Genomic DNA, 21,705 nt, shown 5'->3' with positions numbered 1-21,705 from the left:
CGTGGAAAGGAGCCCAGTGTGGGAAGCAGGAATGGTGATGCTGCTGGCGGGATCAGTCCGGGCTTTGCTGGGATCACCTCCTGCTGGGAATGACCTCCATGTTTTCATGTGCTTTGAGCAATTTTCCTGCCAATTTTAAGGAATATTTGAACTTTCAGCTCCTCTCCCTTCTGAATTTTGGGATCTCTCCTTGGATGGAGAGAGGGGCTGGAGTGGCCACATCCTGATGTGTGGGGGCTCTGGATTTCCCAGTGGATGCCAATATTTATAATTCCCTTATTTTAAATGGAATTTGTTCTGTGACATGATCCAGCAAAGGGATCCCACATTCCAAATGGGATCTCCTGGGGGGAGAAGATTCTGGAAAGATCAGGATCAGGAGAACAATAATCCCAGGCTGGACTGGGTTTGGAGTGACCTTAAAGCCCATCTCATTCCAACCCCTTTGGAAAACAAGGAATTGCTCATCCTGCTTCCACTGCAGGTTGGATTTCCCCCTTTGTGGAGCCACATCCCGGTTTTTTTTGGGATGTCTTCACTTTTATCCCCCTCTCCGAGCCTATCCCGGGAAAGCTGGGCAGGGTCTGGAGGAGCCGCTCATCCCTTTGGAGAATCCCACCCTGCTTTTCCTTCCAGTTGTTGCCGCCCTGCCCGGGCAACACCCGGCGCTTCCCGAGCCTCGGGTGTGTTTCCAACCCTGCCTTTCCCTTCACATTCCAGAGCCGCCACCTTCCCCGGATTTGGCACATCAGCGGGAACAGCGATTCAGCGCAGCTGGGCTGGGACAGCGTTAAAAAGGCGGGAGGAAAATGGGAAAACAGGGAACAATCCAGCTGGGGGTGTTGGAAACTCTGGGACTGTGCCAGGGCTGAGTCATTCCCGGCCCTCCCAGCCCCTCCGGCCGGGAATGACATTTGGGAATGGCAGCAAATCCCGATTGGCTCAGCACAAGGTGGAGCTGGAGCCAGCCCAGATCCCGCTTTAACCCCATCCTTGGTTTTTGCTGCTTGCAGGAATTTGGGAAGGACTAGGAGTCTGGATTGTACCACAAATGTGGGAATTCTAACAGGAGGGGGAGGGAAAACAAGCAGGGAAGTCTGTGGGATGAGCAAAGGGGGGAAATCAATATTTAATGAGAGCCCAGCGCTTCCCTGCCTCTGCTCCAGGAAAAAAAAATGGATCTATGGATACACCTTCCTTGATCGATGTCCTAAACATCCCAAAGAAAAATCGGATTACCCAAGTCCTGTATCCTGGATCCCAGTGCCTTTTCCAGACCTGCCTGTCCCCATTTCTGGGATCAGGAGACTGGGTCTTAAACTGCTTCCTTTGGAATTCTGCCTCTGGCACCACATGGCAATACAGGGCTCACCTTGGATTCCCTGATCCTGATTTTAGGTGGAAATTGGGAATTATGTTCCCCAGAGCTCTTGTGGGCAGAGAAAACCTGTTTTCAATGGGGAAAAGGGTGTGAGACAAAGGGGGAAAAAAAGAAGGAATCAACTCCTCAAGGATCCCCTGGAATGGTTCCTTCCCATGGTAATTCAGTGTTTATTCAGGCAGCATCTGCCTATGGATACACTCACTCTTATTTTTATTTTTATTTTTAGTTTTAGTTTTAGTTTTAGTTTTTTATTCTATTTCTATTTCTATTTCTATTTCTATTTCTATTTCTATTTCTATTTTGTTTTTATTTTGTTTTTATTTTGTTTTTATTTTTATTTTACTTTTTATTTTACTTTTTAGTTTTAGTTTTAGTTTTAGTTTTAGTTTTAGTTTATTTTTTTAATTTTTAGTTTTAGTTTCTCTTTTAGGCTGTTTTTGTTTTTGTTTTTATTTTTATTTACTCCTTAATTATTCCACCTGGAAAACCGATCCTGCCACCAAACGGGATGAGCTAAAAGTGAGAATGCCCAGCAGAAAATCCCAATTTATGCCAAAAAACCCCCTCCCAAATATCCTAAATATGTTCCCTCTTGCCTCCAGCTTCCCACAAGGAACAGGCACACAAATCCCAATAAAAACTACACAGGAATTCCCCATCCTTAGTGAATTCTCCACTTTCTTTGAATTTTGGGGGAGAAATTTTCCCAATTTTCCTTTCCTTAGGCAATCCCTGTTTAGGGAGGTGAGTTGGAATTCCCTCAGGAACAGCAGGAGCTGCCAAATTCCCTGATGGCTCATCCTGGATGACCAGGAAATTTGGGAATGAGAGGGAATTTTGCAGAGCTGCAGCATTTCCCCCACTGTGGCTGGTCTGAGCTCCAAATCCCAGTGCAGCCCCTCCGGATGGGTTGGATTGTTTGGAGAAATCCTGGAGTTTGTTTGTGTGTGTGTTCTCCAGGTGTCCTGGTGGCATTCCAACATTAATATCCCCAAACCTCCTGCTGGAATGAAAGCAGGGAATTTGGCTTGGGATTTAATGTTCATCCTCCCCTTCATCTTCCCCCCTGCTATTCCAGAGCTCCTCCAGAAATATTCCTTGGAGAATATCCTGGTGGGAGGAGGGGTCCATCCCCATGGAAGCCTCTGATTGAATTCCTGTTTTTCCCTAAACTGGCTCCATCTGGAGGAGAGGTTGTTCCCACCCCACATTCCCACCCTGGACCACCCAGGACAGTCCAGTCAGCAATTCCAGGGCTCCGAACACATGAAAAATTCAGGAACAATAAAAAAATCCCTCAGATAACAAAGGAAGAGGGAAAACATCCCTTGGAGTGAGGATTTTCCCCAGGGTGATTGCCCTGTGCCCACTGGGATCTGAGAAGCTTTTCCTTCCTGGATGGAAGGCTTCCAGAGGCATGATTCCCACTTTTCCAGCTGCTATCAGCTTAATATTCCAGTTGTGCTCCAATCCTTCTACTTCCAGGAGGAAAAAGTTTGGGAAGAGTGCCCCACTTCTATCCCAAAGAAATTTCCAAGCATGGATCTGCTGGGGGCCAGTGGGATTTCTCCTCCCTGGAATCCATTTGACTGCTTCCAAATGCAAACAGAAATGGAATTCCTGGTTTTAAGCACAAGGTGGACTGGAAAAATGGGACAAAACTCAGGGATCGTGTCCTGACTTAGCATCCAGCAAATTCCTTGGAGCTGCTCAGAACACCTGGAGCAGCTCCCTCCCAGCTGGCAGAGACCCCATGGAGCTCCTGGAGTTTTGTCTTGGATTTTATCTGGAGAAATACAGAATTCCTGGATTTGCTCCAGGTTGTTTTGAACTTCCCTCCTCCTCCAGCTTTAGCCTGGAAGTTGCTCCAAAGTTGGAAAAATCGTGGACAGGATAAAGGGAGGGAAGAATCCAAAATGCCAGCATGGTATGTGGACCCCAAAGAACAAATTCCCTGCTTCCATAAAAAGGAGGGAGATGCCTGGAAGGAATGGGATATTTGGGATGGGAACTACTCCTTCCTTTCTTCATTTCCATCTAGGAGGGCATTCAGCCACTCAATTAAAAAAATTATGGAATGGTTTCAGTGGGAAGGGATCTTAGTTCCTCATCTCATTCCATGGACAGGGACACCTCCCACTATCCCAGGGTGCTCCAAGCTGGCCTTGGACACTTCCAGGGATGGAGCAGCCACAGCTTCTCTGGGAATCTGTGCCAGGGCCTCCTCACCCTCCCAGGGACGGATTTATTCCCAATATTCCATCTAAGCCTGCTCCCTGGCAGTGGGAAGCCATTCCCTTGCTCCTGGCACTCCATCCCTTGGGAATAATCTCTCCCTGTTTTCCTCCTTGTCTCCTTCAGTTCCTGGGATGCCACAGTTGGATTATCCTGAAGCTCCTCTTTGCCAGGCTGAGCAATTCCAATTCTCACAGTTTTTCCTCCTGGCTGAGCTGCTCCATCCCTCTGATTATCCCGGTGCCTCCTCTGGATTTGCTCCAACACTCCACATCCTTCCTGTGCTGGGAGCCAGACCTGGATGCAGAATTCCAGGTGGGACTTCCCTGCAGCACAGGAGAAGGGATGTGAAAACCCAAACAAAGCAATTCCTTTTCCTGGCGCTTGGAATTCTGTTCCCATTAAACCCCTTCTAATTCCTGCTCCTCTACATTGCCCAAATCCCCAAAATTTAGTGTAACAGGAGCTCCCCCCCATTCCAAAAGCCTTTCCAGAGCTTCCCAGCCCCGTCTCCGTGTCCTTGTGGTGTCTCCAGAGGCAGCCGAGTTCCTCCAATTCTTTTCCCCCCGCACAGGTGTCCCCGCCTCCGGCTCCATTGTCCCTCATCCCAGTCCCGGGATTTGCGACCGCTGACGTCACACATTCCACGCCCTTTTCCTTCTTTAACCTCCGAGCAACACTTTTAAACCAATTCCTTCATTTTCAGCAATTTTATTGTTGGTTTTAATTAGTTGTATTGGATATTTCCTTTGGTGGTGATTCTGCTGCCCAGGAGATCGTTGGGGTTGGATTCCTATGGAAAACGGGGGGTTATGGATGTGTTCATCCAAAGAGGGTTGGGAAAGAAAATCCTTTTAAAGTTTGGAGCCAGGACTAGGATTTTCAATGGGAGCATCCAAGAAAATTTAAGGAGTGTGGAATATTCAATAAAAATCAAAGAAGCACCAAAAATTCCCCAAAACATTCCCACATAAGCTTGGAACATAGAGATCTTCCTAAAAGTGATGGGAGGGAGCTTTCTTATCCATGAAACTGTTGGAAACAGGGATAAACCTTTTTTTTTTTTTTTTTTGAAAAAAAAAACCAACAAAACCAAACCACTGGAAAATGTTTTTAGCTTTATTTTTTGCAAACATTCCGTGAATATTCCATGGTTTTGAACAAGAAGTTCTTCCCTGGGACAGGATTCCTGATTAGACACCTTACATGTCCTAAGAAAGAACATTCCCATGAATTCCTTGATTATCCTGGAACGACTTTTAATATTTAAATGATATTTAAGTATTTTGGGATTTCCCCCAGTTTGGGAATATCCAGAGAAGCTTTAGTTAAAAATTCCCAGGTTTTGTCCAGGAAATTTTTCTTGGATAAAACGGCCAGATGGGGTTGTTGGAAGAAGTTGTTGGTTGGAAAATTGTGGGATCAGCTGGGTGGACAAACCATGATCCATGTTTTTCCAACAGCAGAGCCGTGTCCTGGGCTGGCAGCAGGGAACTGCTTCTGTGCTGAGCTCTCTCATTCCAAGTCCAAAAAAATTCCCCCACTCCTGGAATTCTGGATAAATCCAATTAGAAATAGCATCCAAGTGGGGTTTCTCCCTCCCATTTTTTTGGGAAGTTTTTCCTCAATGCTCTGGTTTGGGAATGTTGGCTGTGACTTCACTTGGATGGGAGATTCCAGAAGATGTCCCAGCAGTCAGGGCTTTCCCAGGAATGCTGTGCATGAGCAGGTCTGGGAATAATCCAGGGTTTTAATGGGGTTTTTGGCAGCTTTTTTATTTAGGAGGGAAGTGAAGGAGCAGATTCCTGGTTTTAATTTCTCTGTTGGATCACAGCCATTCCCTCAGGAATTCCAAACCCACCTAACCCGAGAAATCCTGGAATGGGCAGTAGATCCATGGCTGTGCCAAGAAGGAAATGACTCCCCAGACTCCCAGGGTTAAATCCTGAATCTGCTGCTGCCAGAGTGGTGCTTCAGGAGAAATCCTGGGAATGCAGGGAGGGAACTGGGACCATCCCAGCATCAAAGTCTAGCACAGACCATTCCAGTGGGATCGTCCCTGCCCTGCTCATGGATGAGCTTTTCCAGCCCAAACCTCGAATTCCGTGAGGAATCCTCATCCATGGGATGCCAGGACAGTGCTGCTTGGGATGCCACCAGAGCCCGGCTGAGCTTGGCTCCATCCCGGTATTCCCAGGACCTTCCCACGACCCAGCTCCTATTTGAGGGCTCTTCCATCTATTTAAGGAAATGGGAAAATATGCTGGAATCTTTGAGCATGCGCGGGAGAGGCCGCGTCAAATATTCCCTCTTTTTTAGAGGCTGCTATCCACGGATCCCACGGCTTTTTAGCCGGGATGTTTTCCTTCCCCTTTTAGCAACACGTGCCTGAAAAATCTCGGCCCCTATTAGGGCTTGGAAAACTCAGCTGCTGCCGGAGGGAATAAATCAAATTCTTGGAGGGGGGAAAAAAAAATAAAAAAAAAGCAGGAACACCACAAAAATAAAAGCATAAAAGCAGGAACGCAGCGTGTCATACCCAAAACTTTGGGATGGGAGCAAGGAGCCAGCGGGAAAGGTGCTATAAATACATATTGTACTGTTGGCTTTTTGTAAATATTAGGGTGAATGCTGCGTGTGTAATGTTAAAATAACTTTGATTTTATTTCTGCTATTAACAAAATCTTAGAGCAATAGGGGTAGCTGATGTGGGTATGAGTGAATTCTGTTTGGTCGGGATAACATCCAGCAAACGTGCCATGAGGACCCTGCTGCTGATATGCCGACTATCAGCATCTGCCCTCTGATGAAATTACGGACCAAGGCCCGAATTGGAAGCGATAAAGAGGAACCCAAACCACACCCGAGGGACACGCATGCTCTGGAGAGGCGGACCCGAGGAGCGACCGTGCAAAACAGCTCCCGGGATATGTAAACTGCCTTCCTTATGGATATGCCTCAGGATCTGTGAAGACGCAAAGGACCGAGGTAATGGAAAAGGTGTTTAAAGGGTGTCCCGAAGGTGAGGGGGTGCTCTTGGCTGAGTGCCAAGATGCACCTTGCCATAATCTTTGCTTTTCTTTGTCTCCTGTTGTCCTTTATTAAACTTTGTGAATTTTTACAGGAGAGCCAACGTGTTTCTTACAAAGGGAAGCCGGGAAGCACAACGGGGTGCACGCTACAGGAAGCCGCGGCCTCCGGTGATAAATAGGAAAGCCTGGAGCACAGGATGTGTTTCGGGAGAGCTCGGCGGGACAGCGGGATGTGACTCCGCTGGTCATTTGTCCACTTGTCCGGCGGCATGGCCACGCTCCGGCCGCTCCTGCTGCTGCTGCTGCTGCTGGCCTGGCGCTGCGGAGGGGAGGACGCGGAGGTGCTGTGCGCCGACAGCGCCTGCTACACCCTGCACCGGGATGAGAGCAACTGGAAAAACGCCCAGGAGCGCTGCCAGGATAACGGAGGCAACCTGGCTCCGGCGGGCAGCGCGGGCGAGGCCGAGCGGCTGCGGGAGCTGCTGGCCAGCGCCGGCTGGGCCGGCCCGGCCTGGCTCGGGCTCACCCTGCCCCGGGGCCACTGCGTGCGGCCGCAGGAGCCGCTGCGAGGCTTCTCCTGGGTGGCCGGAGGGGAGCAGGGCAACTTTTCGCAGTGGGCATCCGAGCCGGCCGTCACCTGCGTGAGCGCCCGCTGCGTGGCCCTGAAGCCGCCCGGGCCGCACGGCCCCGCCGGCTGGGCCGACCGGGCCTGCCGGAGCACGCTGCCGGCCTTCCTCTGCAAGTTCAGCTTCCAGGGCATGTGCGGGCTCCTGCCGCTGGCCGGCCGAGGCACGGTCACCTACGCCACGCCGTTCGGGGTGCGCAGCGCCCGCCTGGCCGCCGCTCCCTTCGGCACGCTGGCCGAGGTGCGGTGCGACAGCGGCCGGGCCGCGGCCTTCGCCGTCTGCAAGGGGCCGCTGGCCGGGGGCGGCTTCGCCTGGCACCCGCCGGGTCCGCTGTGCCCCGTGGACTGCGGGCACCACAACGGGGGCTGCCAGCAGCTCTGCCTGGACGTGCCCGGCGAGCCCCCGCGCTGCGCCTGCCACCCCGGCTACGTGCTGGCCGCCGACATGGCCTCCTGCCTCGCCGAGGATTCCTGCCACCCCAACCCCTGCCAGGGCTCCTGCCGCCCGCGGCCCGGCGGCTTCGAGTGCGGCTGCGAGCCCGGCTACGCCCTGGCGGCCGACGGGCGCGGGTGCTCGGATGTGGATGAGTGCGAGTCGGGGCCGTGCCAGCACCAGTGCCACAACATTCCCGGCGGCTTCCAGTGCCTCTGCCGGCCCGGCTACCGCCCCGCGGGGCCCGCTGGCCACCAGTGCCACGACGTGGACGAGTGTGCCCAGCCCCACGCGTGCCCGCAGCTCTGCATCAACATTCCCGGCTCCTTCCGCTGCACCTGCCGGCCCGGCTTCCAGCGGCAGCCGGGAGGAGATTCCTGCCTGGATGTGGATGAATGCCTGCGGGATCCGTGTCCCGGCGCCTGCCGCAACTTCCCCGGCGGCTACGAGTGCCTGTGCCCGCCTGGCTCCCTCCGGGACGCGGATGGCCACGGCTGCAGCCCCGGAGAGGCGATCCCAAACAGAATCCCAGAGAGCTCCAGCATCCCAGAGAGCTCCACTGTCATCCCACAGAGCTCCACTGTCATCCCACAGAGCTCCGGCAGCATCCCAAAGAGCTCCGGCATCCCACAGAGCTCCGGCATCCCCCGCACCACGCGCATCCCATGGACCACGGGCATCCCGCGTTCTCTGGGAATGCCCACGGCGGGATTGGGGGCCGGCTCGGACGAGCACAGCGCCGACGGGCCGCGGCTGCTGCTCTACTACATCGTGGGCAGCCTGGTGGCCATCCTGCTCCTGCTGGCGTTCGCCCTGGCGCTCGTGGCTTGCAGGAAAAGGGCGGCCAGGAGGGAGAAGCCTCCGGCCAAAAACGCGGCCGATAATTATTGCTGGGTGCCCGAGCAGCCCGAGAGCCGCGGGGAGCGCAGGTAGGAGAGGGTTAAAAATCCCAGTGGAAGGGTGGGAGGGAATGCTTTGTGCCCAAAGTGAGCTCCTCGGGCTGTTCCAGAGGGATTTGCAGCCCTGCTGCTCCAAGGGTTAACGAGATGGGAGAGGGAATGGGGTGGAATTTGTCTCCTCAGCTCTGCTCCAAAAGGCAAATTCGGAATTGTTGGATCACGTTCCTAAAGGGAAACTGCTCACTTGGAATTCTCCTGCAGCCCCTTGTGCACTGCTCCCTCTGGATTTGCCTCATTCTCCTGGAAAAGGGTTTGAAGCTGGGATGGAAAAGGGTTTGAAATTGGGATGGGAAAGGGTTTGAAGCTGGGAGGGAAAAGGATTTGAAATTGGGATGTGCTTCAGCAGAGCTCGAACAGGCCCCTGCAGGCACAACCAGGGTGGGGTTTAAGGGTTATTTTTGGAGTTTTATTAAAAATCTGTTGCCTGAAACCAGGGAGAACTGCTCATCACGGAGCCAAGGAATGGCATAAAGGTAGGAAAAGCTGTGTTTGGAGTAACCACCTCCTCATTTCCTGAGTATCCTGCCTAAATCCACTTCTGAACAGAGAAAACAATGCTCTCCTTCCCATCAGCCACATGAGAAGCTGGGCTTTTCCTGTTGGATCATTTATTTTGGGAAGGATCCTTCCCGGCTCCAGGCTGAGCATGTTTTCCCTCTCTCCCTGTGTAAGGAACATGCTGAAATTGGAATATTTGCTGATTATTCCGTGTAAAACTCGTAACTCCCGAAAAACTCTCTGGGCCAGGTCGCTCCCCAGGTACTTCCCAAAACTCCTTGAGCCTTTTCCAGTGGGAATTCTGCCCAAAATCCTGAGGGGCACACCCAGCAGCACCTCCTCCATGATTTATCCATGCTGTAAAGGGCTGGAAAAGATCAGCCTCGGGATTTGAAGGGTCCAGCAGGTTCCTGAAGTTTCTGCTGGAGTTATTTTGTCCCTGGAGCTGAATTGCTCCAGGAATGGGAATAGAACACAAAGGAGTTTGTGGTGGGCAGGGAGCTGCATCCTGTCATTCCATGTGCTGAGCAAAACCCTTTCCTGCTTTTTTCTTGTCTTGGGGCTCCATTGTGAGCTGCAAACAGGAAAATGGAGCTGATAGGAATGTTTTCCTTGTGCTGCCTGGGTTGGGAGAAAGGGAGGGAATGCAGCACAGGATTCTTGGAAATCCTGCTGAAAATTCCCAAATCCCAAGGCAGCAGAGCATTGGAATTAGCTGGATCAATGAAGGGAATCCCATGTTATTATGCTGGATTGGGATCTGTGGGAAATTACAGCCTTGGGGTTTTTTATGGGATATAAGGCCATAAAAAAAGGAAGGGTGAGGGTGAAATCCAAGCTGGGAAAACCCTGAAGTGTGTTGTTTATTCCCCAGAAAATCAAAATCTTGATTTCTGTTGCAACCTCTGTGTATTCCATTGGGGAATGATGATGGATCTAGGGGAAGACAGGGATTTGTGCCAAGGTTAGGTTGGATTCTCCCTAATGGAATGTTTTCTGCTGTAGCCTCCTCCCTCCTGGTGCAATTCCACCTGGATCCAGCCTCATGTCTCTCATTTTTCCTGCCACAGCTTGATCCGTGGCCTCCTTAGGGAGTTGTCCAGGGACTGGTGAATCCCACAAGTTGGAGCAGGATAATTTGGTGCCCTGTCTTCCCTAGGAGATGGGATGTTCATCCTGCTCCTTGGAATTTTTTGTCGCAGATGAGTGTTTTGCTTTCTCAGAATGAAACTCTTGGATTTACAGGATAAAGTTATCCTAACATCTCTCTCTGGATGAAATTCCAAGAAGACCTGTATAAAAATGTGTTTGCAGTGGGTTTTAATAAAGATATTCCTAAAAATCCATGGTCTGGTGCTCCTAATCTATGTGCTCCCCATGGTGGGTGGGTGGTGATCCCAAATCCTTTCCTAGGGCTTATTCCATGATCTCAGCCTTTCCCAGGATCTGTGCTCCTGGCCAGGGGCCATTCCCTTCATCCCTGCTGATGCCATGGGGTGGGAGCATTGGGATGGGCTGTGTTGGATCCCAAAACCACAAGCTAGGTCCTAAAATCCATGAGGAAAGTCCTAAACCCATAAAAAAGGTCCCAAAGCCACAAGAAAACCCTAAATCCATGAACAGGGTCCCAAACCCACAAGCAAGGCCCTAAACCCAGGAGGAAGGGCCCAAGTCCATGAGCAAGATCCTAATCCCATGACCAAGTTCCTAAAACCAAGAGGAAAGCCCACGAGGAAGGACCTCAACCCACGGGCAAGGTCCTAAGACCATGACCGAGTTCCTAAAAGTGTGAGCAAGGCCCCAGTCCCATGACCATCTTCTCACTCCCATAACCAAGGTCCTGAGTCCATGGCCAAGGTCCCAATCCCACAGCCAAGGTCCTGATTCCATGGCCAAGGTCCCAATCCCACAACCAAGGTCCTGAGTCCATGGCCAAGGTCCCAATCCCATAACCAAGGTCCTGATTCCATGGCCAAGGTCCCAATCCCACAACCAAGGTCCTGAGTCCATGGCCAAGGTCCCAGTCCCACAACCAAGGTTCCAATCCCATGACCAAGGTCCTAATTCCATGACCAAAGCCCTAATCCCATGACCAACATCCCAAATCCATGAGCAATCCCTTTGATTTCAGCACCTCACTGCGTGAGGGATTTTTCGGGATCAACTAATAGGATAGACCCCTTTTAGATCCTGTTATCCCATGATATTTCATATTATTTTACATTCCATTGCTTTCCATTCCTTCGTGGACAACTGCCAGCATTCCAACAGAGCAACCTCATCCCAAAACCCTGCAAAGAAGCCAAAAATTCCCCCCCCCATTGACACAAACTCCCGGATTCAGGGGTCAGGACAAGCATTCCGAGTGCCCGCTCCGAGCAGAGTGACAGGGACAGCCAGGATGAGTCAGAGCCAAAGGCAAAGGCAGGGAAAACATGATTAATGGGATTGGGGAAGAGGAAAGGCAGCCTGTCAGCAGGCAGGGCAGTGCTGGCACCCTGACTCAGCCTGCAGAGCAGTGGGATAAAAGGGAATTATGAAAGCGTGATTAATCCCATTCCTCCCACCCCATCCCGATTATCTTTTGGGGACAAACGTTGTCAGTCGGGCAAGGCCAGCGAAGTGGGATCATTGTTTGGGAAGGTTCTGTTTTTTCCTGGAAAAAACCTTGACAAGGAATTTTTTATCTGGGTTTGCAGTTACTGAAAAAAAAAATAACAGCGGGAGCAGAAATTTATTGTTTTGGGGTTTTTTTTTTCATCTTCATCGTGTTCTGTTTTCCTTCTTTTCCCATGGTTTGCCAGGATGTTTTCTCCCTTCTCTTGGTGGTTTTCTCCAGAAAACAGAAGCAGAAGTAAAAGAAGAAGTGGAAGAAAAATTGGAAATAGTGAAGTGAAAATTGTGGGAACAACAGGTGTTCCTAAAGCCAGATAAGGTCAGAGTTATCCAGCTCCCAGGAGATTTCTGGGAATGATCCTGCTTGGATAAATTCTTTACTCCAAGCTCCCCTATGGACACTTTCTCCTTGAGGTTCATCCCTGCTGCTAGAATTAAATTGCATGGACATTTCTTTTAAATATTTGGGGTAGATCCGAAAGGTCCAATGGGATTAAAGAGTTAATTTATTATAATTAATATTATTATTATTATTATTATTATTACCAACTTCCCTTTTCCCCACAGACTCACAGGATTTACAGGAAGCACCCAAGGTTGTTAGAGGACAAAACAAAGCCCAAGGGTTCAAGAAAGGACGAACAAAGTTCAATGAAGTTCACTAAAATTTAATAAAGAAACCTCCTTGCTGTGATCCGAGGAAATTGGGATTTGCTGCTCATCCCAAAGGCCAATTGCAGTGCCCGGGGCTGTTGGAATTCCATGAAAAAACAGCCTCAAATCCCCTTTTTGTGGAGTGGGGAAGCTTGGGACATTTGGGCTCCATTTTTAGGTTGCTCTTGGCTCTGTTCTGGCACCACAGAGGGATCCACCAGGGATAAACTGATGGAATGGGATATCCATTCTGAGGTGTCTGTGGGGAGTAGGGGAGATAGGGAGAAAAGTCATAATAATGCTTAATAATAATAATAATACCAACTAGTAGAACTATATAAATTATATATAAGTATAGATGGAAATACATAATTATATGTTCGTTTTTTTTGAAGAAGTTTTCCTTAATCAAACCTAAACCGTTCCTCTTCATCCCATTCATTATTCTCCAGGAGCATATCCCGATTCCACCTGACTCCACCCTCCTATCAGCGATTGCCGAGAGCGAAAAGTTCCCCCTGGAGCCTCCTTTTCCCCAGGCTGAGCCCCTTTCCCATCTCCCTCCTGCTGCTCCGGCCCCTTCCCGGCTCCATTCCTATGTCTGGACACAGAGGTGCTCTGTGCTGGATTCAGAGCCGGACACAGGGTTTGATCTGCGGGATGAAGATCCCAGCGGGGTGACAATTCCCAGCCGGGTGAAGATGACAATTCCCAGCGGCGCTGCTCCCACCCCGAGGGCCCCTCCTGTGCTGCGAGATCCCGCTGCCGTTTCGCGCTTTTCCCGCGGCTCACCCCGTTTCCCCCGTGTCCCGCGGGACGCCCCGCTCCCCCCGCGCCGCCGGGCGGGCCCCGCCGGGGCGGAGCGGCCGGGAGGATGCGGGCGGGGGCCCGGGGTGGCGGGGCGGGGGCGGGGGCAGCGCCCGGCCGGGATTCACCGCGGCGCTCCCTGCCGGCCCCGCGGGCGCTTCCTTCCCCCGCCGGGGCCGCTATAAAGGGGGCGGCCGGGCGGAGCGGGCCATGCTCAGCTCGGGGCGCCGCCGGCCGCCCCCTCCGCGGGACATGCGGCCGCTGCTGCCGCTGCTGGTGCTGCTGCTGGGGACGGCGGCGCGGGCACAGCCGCGGGACGTGTCCCCCGCGGGCGCGCAGTGCCTGGAGCACGAGTGCTTCGCCGTGTTCTGGGCGTCCCGCTCCTTCTCCGGCGCCAGCGAGGGCTGCCAGCGGGGCGGGGGGCACCTCATGACCGTGCGCTCCACCGTGGCCGAGGAGGCGATCGCGCTGCTGCTCCAGAACCGCGAGGGGCGGCTCTGGCTCGGGCTGTCGCTGCAGCCCTCCTTGCCCTGCACCGACCCCAAACGGCTGCTCCGCGGCTTCAGCTGGGTCACCGGCGACCACAAAACCGATTACACCAACTGGGCGCTGTCGGGGAAGCGCTGCGGCGAGCGCTGCGTGACCGTGTCCCGGCAGCTGAGCTGGGAGGAGCGGCGCTGCGAGGAGCCGGCCGACGGCTTCCTCTGCCAGTACAGCTACGGAGGCAGCTGTCCCCGCCTGGCCACCCAGCCCGGTGTTCCCGTCACCTACAGCACCCCTTTCGGCGCCAGCGGAGCCGACTTCCTGGCGCTGCCTCCGGGCAGCGTGGCCACCATCGCTGACCTCGGGCTGCGGCTGCGCTGCGACGACGGGGACGGCGCGGTGCCGCGCTGGGGCCGCGACACTCCGGGAGCGTGGCCGTGCGAGCTGGGCGGCGGCGGCTGCGCGGGGACGTGCGCCGAGGAGCGCGGGCGGCCGCGCTGCTCCTGCCCCGAGGGCGCCGTGCTGGCCCCGGACGGGCGCGGGTGCCGCTCGCCGTGCGAGGGAGCGCAGTGCCAGCATCACTGCGTGGTGGCCGAGGGCTCCTTCGTGTGCATGTGCTCCGTCGGGTACCAGCTGGCGGCCGACGGCGTCAGCTGCGAGGACATCGACGACTGCGCCAGCGAGCCCGGGCCGTGCGAGCAGCAGTGCGTGAACACCAAGGGCGGCTTCGAGTGCCAGTGCCACAGAGGCTACAGGATGGTGGACGGGCACTGCCAGCGCCAGCCGCCCTGCTGGGACCTGGCGTGCCAGCAGCGCTGCGAGGAGCGGCCCGACGGCGACCGCTGCGGCTGCCACCCCGGATACGCCGTGGACCCGCAGAATCCCTCCCGCTGCCTCCCGTTCTGCAACACCACCGAGTGCCCAGCCCTGTGCGGCGACGACGGCTGGGACTGCGAGTGTCCCACGGGCTTCCTGCTGGACGAGGACGACATGCTGTGCATAGACATGGATGAGTGCGACAGCGGTCACTGCCAGTTCAACTGCACCAACACCCCCGGGAGCTTCCAGTGCCACTGTCCCCACGGCTACTTCCTCCAAGGCATCGACTGCATCGCCATCCTGGACGGGGAGGGCGAGGAGGCGTCCTCGGGGGATTTGGAGCTGGAGCCGCGCACGCCCGTGCCCAGCCGGCCCCCGCCGCAAGCGGAGCCGCTGCACCCCGGCGTGGTGGTGGGCATCGCCGGCGGGGCCCTGCTGAGCGCCCTGGCCCTGGCGGCGCTGGGATTCCACCTGGCCAGGAAGCGCTGCCGCTCCCACGGCTCCATGGATTACAAGTACAGCGGCCCCCACGAGAAGGAGCTGGGGCTCCAGCCCGTCCCCGCCGCACAGAAGCCGTAGGGACAGCGGGCAGGACGGACGGACACTGGACACTGGGAGGCCGAACTGGGTGACATTTATCCCCCGCTACCCTCTCCCCCCCCCACCTCCCTTTCGCGCCCCGGCTGGAATTTTTGAACGATAATTCGGGAAAAGCTGGGATCACATCACTCCCAGAAATACCCGCTGCTTCCCAGCCGGCTCTTGGAACGCCGGCGCAGGAGAGCGGGGACAGCAGAACACCCAGAGGCTGCTCCGCTCCTGCTCCTTGTTCCCGCTTCCTCGGCGTTCAGCTTTCCTTTCCCCCAGCCGGCGGTCGGGAAAACCGCAAGGAAAAAAATCCAGGAGGGACTGCTCCATGTGCAAGTGACTCTAAATCCGTGGGATGAGGGCACGGTGTGACCAAGGCGGGGACTTTGGAAGGACACCTCGACCCAAACCCCACTCCCCCCGGCTGGATGGTGCTCCCGAGCCGGGAGGCTCCTGCTTTCCTTTGGGATGGGGTTTGTTTGTTTTAAGCTGAGGGAAGGAGGAGCAAAGATGTTGTGGGAAGCACTTGTCACCTTAAGCCACTGGTGACAGCAGGGACCCGGCTCGGTGTCACCAAGGTGGGACTCAAATTCCTGATTCCCATTCCCTTTCCTTATTTTTTGCGGGATGTGGAGGTTAAACAGGGACACGAAGGCTGCTGGGGTGAATTTTGTAGGAAAGGTTTGCGGTGCTGCAGAGCCACATCCATGTCCTTCCACTACTTTCTGCTGTTGTTGCCTTAAATTCGATTGTTGGATTTTGGATTTGGATTTGACCCCTCCTACCCCACAGGGATTTTCCCTGTTCCCTCGTGCAGAGCTGACTCTAGCCCAAGGCAAAACATTCCCAGGGGTGGGATTCCAGCAGCCACAGTCCTGCTCCGGCTGCTGTCCCAGCGGCCACTGGCAGCTTTATGCCAGTGAAATATTATCCCAGAGAAGTTTTGGAAGCCTGGGATCAGAACAGGGGCGTTCTGTTCCCCCACTTTCCCCCCTCCCGCCCTATGAACTTCCCAGCACTCAGCATCCCCCCGGAATGCTAAACCTTCCCTGCAAATTCCCAGGAAAATCAAAATGAGGCGTTTGTAGGAATTGTGGTTTTCCTAAAAGGTCGTTATCCTGAAGGCTGCATAACTGAGGGTCCTGTCCCTGGATCCCTGGGGATGGATTAAAGTGAAACCAAATGGAGCGAGGGCTGTAAGCCTGTGGATGTGCCAGGTTTATTTTAGGACAGTTTGGCTGCAGTGGGAGGGAGGGAGCTGTTGTGATTATCCATAATTATCCAGAAAGAGATATCAAAATATAGAGGTGTCACTTGGGAAAATATCCAAGGAAGAGGAAGGGAAAGAAAGGATAAGGTTTGAGAGTGGAAAGACTTTGCTGAGGCATCATCTCATATGCAGGATCTGCTTCCCATGGATCTTTCCTTGTTGTCCAGCTCAAACCCCTGCTCATTCCTGGGTGGATCCCAGGTTTTGCCACCACACCCTCAAAATCTCCTCCTCCCCTCCAATCTCCAATTCCCACTTCGGAGTTTTATCTTATCACAAATTCCTTCCTTACCGTGATGCATCGGAGTCCTGAATTCCCAGCACTCCCTGTTTTATCCTCTCCCCCACCCCGGCCTGCTCCCCCCGGGCCCATTTGTAAATCCTTATTTATTTATTGGAATTTTACCCTGTCTGATGGAATTGTCTCATGGAGATCCTGTGTGGACACCAATAAAGTTTTGCCAGTCTGGTTGAGAGGAACTGCTCAGGGCCTGTTCTTTCTCCCCTTCCCTAAAATTCCCCCAGAAATCCAGGAAAACCCTGGAGCATTCAGGGATGAAAATGTTCCCTGCTGGTTACTTCCCCAGTGGGATTAAAATGGAAAGAATGAGCCATGAATAATGGACAACACCGATCCCATTCCAAGGACAAAGTTAAACCCCAAAGAAGCTGGAAGTGGCTCGCTCCATGGGGCCTCCATGTGCTGCTCCTCACCCTGGGGTTCCAAGCTCACCAAAATCTGGTTCTCCTGGTTTTTTGGTGGAAATTTGGTCCTGGGTGTGCTAAAATCCTGGGAATTTTGGGTAGGGAGGTGTGTATGATGGGATCTCATTCTGCTGCAGATGCAGCAGAGCTGACGGGCTTCGGGATTTTCCCCGGTGTCTCCCTGTCTCTTGGGAAGAAATGGGAATTTATCATTTATCAATCAGGAGGGCCATGTGCTCCCGATTAACATTTTGGGATCCTCCCCATCCCTGGTGAAGGGTCCTGGATGCCAGAATAACGGCAATAACCACTCAGTCAACGGCAATAACCACTCAATCCATGGAATTTGCTCCATCCCAGGCCAGTCTTATGGCTTTTTATTTTGGAGAGCGGCGCACCCGCCAGTCGGACCCGGCATCGCGGGCCCTCTCCATCCGGCATCCCCTTTCACCCCGGATTTTGGGGTCCCCTAGAAGGGGGTGGTTTTGGGGAGCAGGGCCCCGGGCGCGCAGCAGGGCTGGGGGCGCAGGGGGTCCTGCTGGCAGGGCAGCGGGGGGCACACGCAGCCCTTGGCGTCCCCGCGGGGCGCGGCGCAGTAATCCAGCGGCTCCTCCTCGTCCTCGCTGTCCCCGCCGTCCGCGTCGGCGGCGCGGCAGCAGCACAGGCCGGCGTCGCGGCAGCGGCGCAGCACGCCGTGGAAGGAGTTGCGGAAATTCTCGGAGAGCAATCCATAGAGGATGGGGTTGGCGCAGCTGTTGGAGTAGCTGAGCAGCAGCGAGGCGTTGTGCGCGCTGGCGTCCAGGCGGCCGGGCAGCAGCAGCTCCAGCAGCTGCACCACGTAGAAGGGCAGCCAGCACACCACGAACATGGCCACCACGGTGACCACCAGGCGCGTCAGCTTGCCCTCGGAGCGCCGCCGCTGCTGCCAGCCCACGCCCTGCGCCACCACGCGCATCTTGCCGGCCAGCAGCAGGTAGCACAGCGCCATGGCCACCACGGGCAGCACGAAGCCCAGCGCGCTGCTGTACACCACGAAGGCGGCCGCCCACGCCGGGCTGGGCCACAGCAGGTCGCAGGCCACGGCGCGGCCGTCGCGGGTGACGGCCGTGCCGGCGAACACCGGGATGGGCGAGGCCACCAGCAGCGCCAGCAGCCACACGCCGCCGTTGACCAGCTTGGCGACGCGCGGGCGGCGGTAGGAGGCGGCGCGCAGCGGGTGCACCACGGCGATGTAGCGGTCCAGGCTGAGCACGGTGAGGCAGAAGACGCTGCTGAACATGTTGAGGCCGTCCACGCCCAGCACGGTCCGGCAGAGCGCCCGGCCGAAGGGCCAGCGCCGCAGCGCCGCCGCCGTGGCCACGAAGGGCACGCTGAGCATGAAGAGCTCGTCGGCGATGGCCAGGTTGAGCAGGTAGATGTTGGTGGCCGTCTTCATCTTGGCGTAGCGCAGGATGACGAAGATGACGAGCGCGTTGCCCAGCAGCCCCAGCAGGCACACCAGGCCGTAGATGCACTGCAGCACCACCATGCCCGCGATCTCCGCCGCGCTCCCGCCGCGCTCCGGGGGCCCCCTGGCATCTCCCACCGCCGCCACGGCCGTGCTGCTGTTGGGGGGCGGCTCAGAGCCGGCCCAGCTGGAGATGCTCCAGAGGGGGATCCCGGCTGCCAGGAGCTGCTCGCCGTCCGTGCTCATGGCGGGAGGTGATCCATGGACAGGAGAGCAGTGATGGGGTCAGCCTGCGGGCAGGGCACAGGGGTGAGGGCTGTGGGGCACAGAAATCCCAGTGGCCACATTCCCCTTGGAGTGGGAACCTCCATCCACCACCCCCTGACTCCCTCCATCAACCCTCTCCCTGCCTGGACACCTCCACGTCATTCCTCAGGCCGGAGCATCCCGGTTTTTTGGGATCTCAGAGGCTGTGGGGTGGGGTGGGGTGGGAGTTAACCCTCCGTGGGGCTCCTCAAACCAGGTGGGATGGCCTGGGAATCCCAACCTGGCCCAGGAATCCATCCCAACCTGGCCCAGGAATCCATCCCAACCAGGCCTGGCAACCAATCCCAACCTGGCCTAGGAATCAATCCCAGCTCGGCCTGGGAATCAATTCCAGCCCTGCCTGGGAATCAACGCCATCCACCTTAAGGAGCCCCTGCAAATCTCGAGGATTTCATTCACCCTGCCAAGGAGAAAGCCAGCCCGGAATATCTTACCTTTCAGTATTCCAGGGATTGAAGGAGCCTCGCTACTTCCTGCCGTGGGGAAGAAGCCGCTGTGGGAAGATGCTCCGATGGGATCCGTCGCCAACGGAAAGTCCTACTTGACCTGGATCAGATGACCGGGAAGATCCGGACCTTTTAAAGCGAAAGACAAAGCAGGGATGGACCCGCAGGATCTTCCCCCTCTCCCGCATCCCTATGCCGCAGGCATCAGCTTTCCGTGAAAAAATAAACGCGGCGCAACTTTCTGCTCCAGGATTTCCTCTGGAAAACAGCGCAGCGCCCTCCGCCCTTCTCCCGCCGGGCTGCGCTGTCCTGCGGCTCCCGACCGGAGCATTCCCGCTCCAGCGGCTCCTTCCCGGCGCTGCGGAGGGCGGGATCCGCAGCCCGATCCCCCCCCCCGCATCCCAAATCCCGAATCCCGAATCCCGCATCCCAAATCCCGCACCCTGCCCTCGCATCCCCCCGTGGCTCCGGGGAGAGGCAGGAGATGGAGAAGGAATGGTTGCCTTGGCAACGCATCCCTCATCCCGCATTCCTGCCGCGCATTCCCGCCTTCCCAGCGCCGCAGGGCCCCCGGATCCTTCCCGCTAGAGCCGCCCTTTCCCTGCGGCACCGCATCCCAGGATTCCGCGTTTGGAGAGGTGAGGGCCAGCCCGGCCTGGCCCCACATCCAAACCCACCGGGAATTCCACCCCATTTCGCAGTCCGTGCTGGAACTGAGGGTGCAAGAAGTGAAAATGGGAGGAAATTCCATCTTTTTTGGGTTTATTAAAAAAAAAATCCATTGCTGGGTTTGGGGTTTGTTTTTTTCTTTTTGATGGGAGGGATCCAGGGAATCTTATCTCTGGCAGCAGCTCAGCCCAGGTCATGGAATCATAGAATCATGGGATCACGGATTCATGGAATCAAAGAGCAGTAGTGTCATGGAATAAAGGAATCAGTGAAGTTGGAAAAGCCCTCTAAGATCATGGAATCCAATGTTAACCCAGCACTGATCCAGGTCCCCCAGTGTCACATCCACGCAAATTTAAATCCCTCCTGGAATAAGGAGTCCACCACTGCCCTGGGAGAGAAATTTTCCTGATATCCAACCTAAACGTCCCCCGAGGCCATTCCCTGTTATCCCTTTTGTTCCCTGGGAGCAAAGCCCAGTTCCCACCTAATTCCTCTCACAGACTTGTTGGGAATGAAATTCCCCCAGATCCTCCTTTTTTCCAACATTCCCTTCTCCCTCAGCTCCTACTTATCTGATTTATCCCAACCCTGGCCAGGAAGTGATGAAGCAAACTTGCCTCAGTCATCCCAAAACCTCAGCATTGGGAATTTTTGGGAATTTGGAGCTGTCTGAATGAGCCCATCTGGGGCCCTACTGCCAGGATGGGAATAGGGATAAACATCCACATGATACTCCTGGGAATGGGCTTGGAAATCCTGGGAAAGCAGGTGGATTTTCTCCTCCCTGCTTAAATCCGTGACCGTGGTTAATGGTGCAGCTGGCACTGATCCCGCTGGGAATATCCAGGGAATGCTGGCACCCCATCTCCACCCCCAATTCCATGGGGTGTTCCAGTGGGATAAAGGGCAATGGGATCCCACTGTGCTGACACAGAAATTCCCGGGTGCCAGCTCAGGAGCTCCGGGCGTTCCCGTTGCAGCAGGAGACCGGAAAACATGGAATTAAACAATGGAAGAGGCCGCGGATTCCATGGGCCCCCTCCACCTCCCGGAGCAACAGGAAACCTTTAAATGCTCCTTTACTGTAAAGGAGGAAACTCCGCCATGGATTTGAGCCACAAGGTGGTCCCAGAATTCCATGGAAAAATCTGGATTGGGAGGAGCAGAAATAACCTTGGCCCCAGGGGGACAATTCCAGGTGATTGGAGCCTCCCTGTGGGATAAGGATGCCCTGATTAGGAAGTCTCGGGTTTCTTCCCATTTCAGGAGCATCCATAAAATCCTGGGATAGCCCAACCCCTAGAAATCCTGGGATTCTCCTCAATCCCACCCTCAGGAGTTGCCCCAGATCCCAACCTTGGAGCCCGCTCTGATGCTGAGGGAAAAGCAGAATTTGCTCAGTGCATCCCAAGGAATGTGTGGATCTTGGGATCAGCAGTTCTGGGATTTTAAGATCCGGAGTTTGTAGGGGAGCCTCTAAGTCAAGGAATTCCAGGGAAACCATCCTGGGGTTTAGTGGAATGTGTTTTTCCCGATGTCCAAGGGAATTGTTCAGCTCTCCTTATCCTGGAATCCAGTTAGTTCTCCTCTTTATTCCCATTATCCCTGTCCAGGGATCCCTGTCCTGCTCTCTCACCGGGGCTGGATCCCAAAGACTTGGGAAAAGTGGGAAAAGTGGAGAGGAGCCTGTGGTTCTGGGAATTAA

The 21,705-nt window shown here is 54.8% G+C and overlaps 3 protein-coding genes across 5 annotated transcripts; 2 read left to right on the top strand and 1 right to left on the bottom strand.

Annotated features, from left to right (window-relative positions):
• The first annotated feature begins 6,196 nt into the window (after positions 1 to 6,196).
• Positions 6,197 to 10,489, top strand: CD93 (CD93 molecule). The gene is made up of 2 exons (XM_064709637.1): positions 6,197 to 6,607; positions 6,744 to 10,489. The coding sequence occupies exon 2, from the start codon at positions 6,921 to 6,923 to the stop codon at positions 8,640 to 8,642; it is 1,722 nt and encodes a 573-aa protein (XP_064565707.1). The 5' UTR covers positions 6,197 to 6,607; positions 6,744 to 6,920; the 3' UTR covers positions 8,643 to 10,489.
• A 2,890-nt stretch (positions 10,490 to 13,379) lies between these two features.
• THBD (thrombomodulin) lies at positions 13,380 to 16,879 on the top strand. The gene has a single exon (XM_064709633.1). It carries the CDS (start codon positions 13,454 to 13,456, stop codon positions 15,122 to 15,124), a length of 1,671 nt encoding a protein of 556 aa, XP_064565703.1. The 5' UTR covers positions 13,380 to 13,453; the 3' UTR covers positions 15,125 to 16,879.
• SSTR4 (somatostatin receptor 4) lies at positions 16,329 to 19,942 on the bottom strand. 3 transcript variants are annotated; one of them, XM_064709635.1, is made up of 3 exons: positions 19,771 to 19,942; positions 19,317 to 19,457; positions 16,329 to 18,845 (listed from the first exon to the last, which is right to left on the bottom strand). In XM_064709635.1, the coding sequence occupies exon 3, from the start codon at positions 18,799 to 18,801 to the stop codon at positions 17,578 to 17,580; it is 1,224 nt and encodes a 407-aa protein (XP_064565705.1). In that variant the 5' UTR covers positions 18,802 to 18,845; positions 19,317 to 19,457; positions 19,771 to 19,942; the 3' UTR covers positions 16,329 to 17,577. The 3 variants fall into 3 exon arrangements, with proteins under 3 accessions (XP_064565705.1, XP_064565706.1, XP_064565704.1); XM_064709636.1 differs by lacking the exon at positions 19,771 to 19,942 and having other exon boundaries at positions 16,329 to 18,871; positions 19,317 to 19,742; XM_064709634.1 differs by lacking the exon at positions 19,771 to 19,942 and having other exon boundaries at positions 19,317 to 19,741.
• Positions 19,943 to 21,705: the final 1,763 nt, after the last annotated feature.

The sequence above is a fragment of the Zonotrichia leucophrys genome, chromosome 3 (assembly GCF_028769735.1).
Source record: "Zonotrichia leucophrys gambelii isolate GWCS_2022_RI chromosome 3, RI_Zleu_2.0, whole genome shotgun sequence".
NCBI lineage: Eukaryota > Metazoa > Chordata > Aves > Passeriformes > Passerellidae > Zonotrichia > Zonotrichia leucophrys.
This window is presented reverse-complemented; position numbering and strand designations above follow the sequence as displayed.

Coding starts and splice junctions, on each gene's coding strand:
- CD93 (XM_064709637.1), top strand. CDS start 6,921: ATGGCCACGCTCCGGCCGCTCCTGCTGCTGCTGCTGCTGCTGGCCTGG.
- SSTR4 (XM_064709635.1), bottom strand. CDS start 18,801: ATGAGCACGGACGGCGAGCAGCTCCTGGCAGCCGGGATCCCCCTCTGG.
- THBD (XM_064709633.1), top strand. CDS start 13,454: ATGCTCAGCTCGGGGCGCCGCCGGCCGCCCCCTCCGCGGGACATGCGG.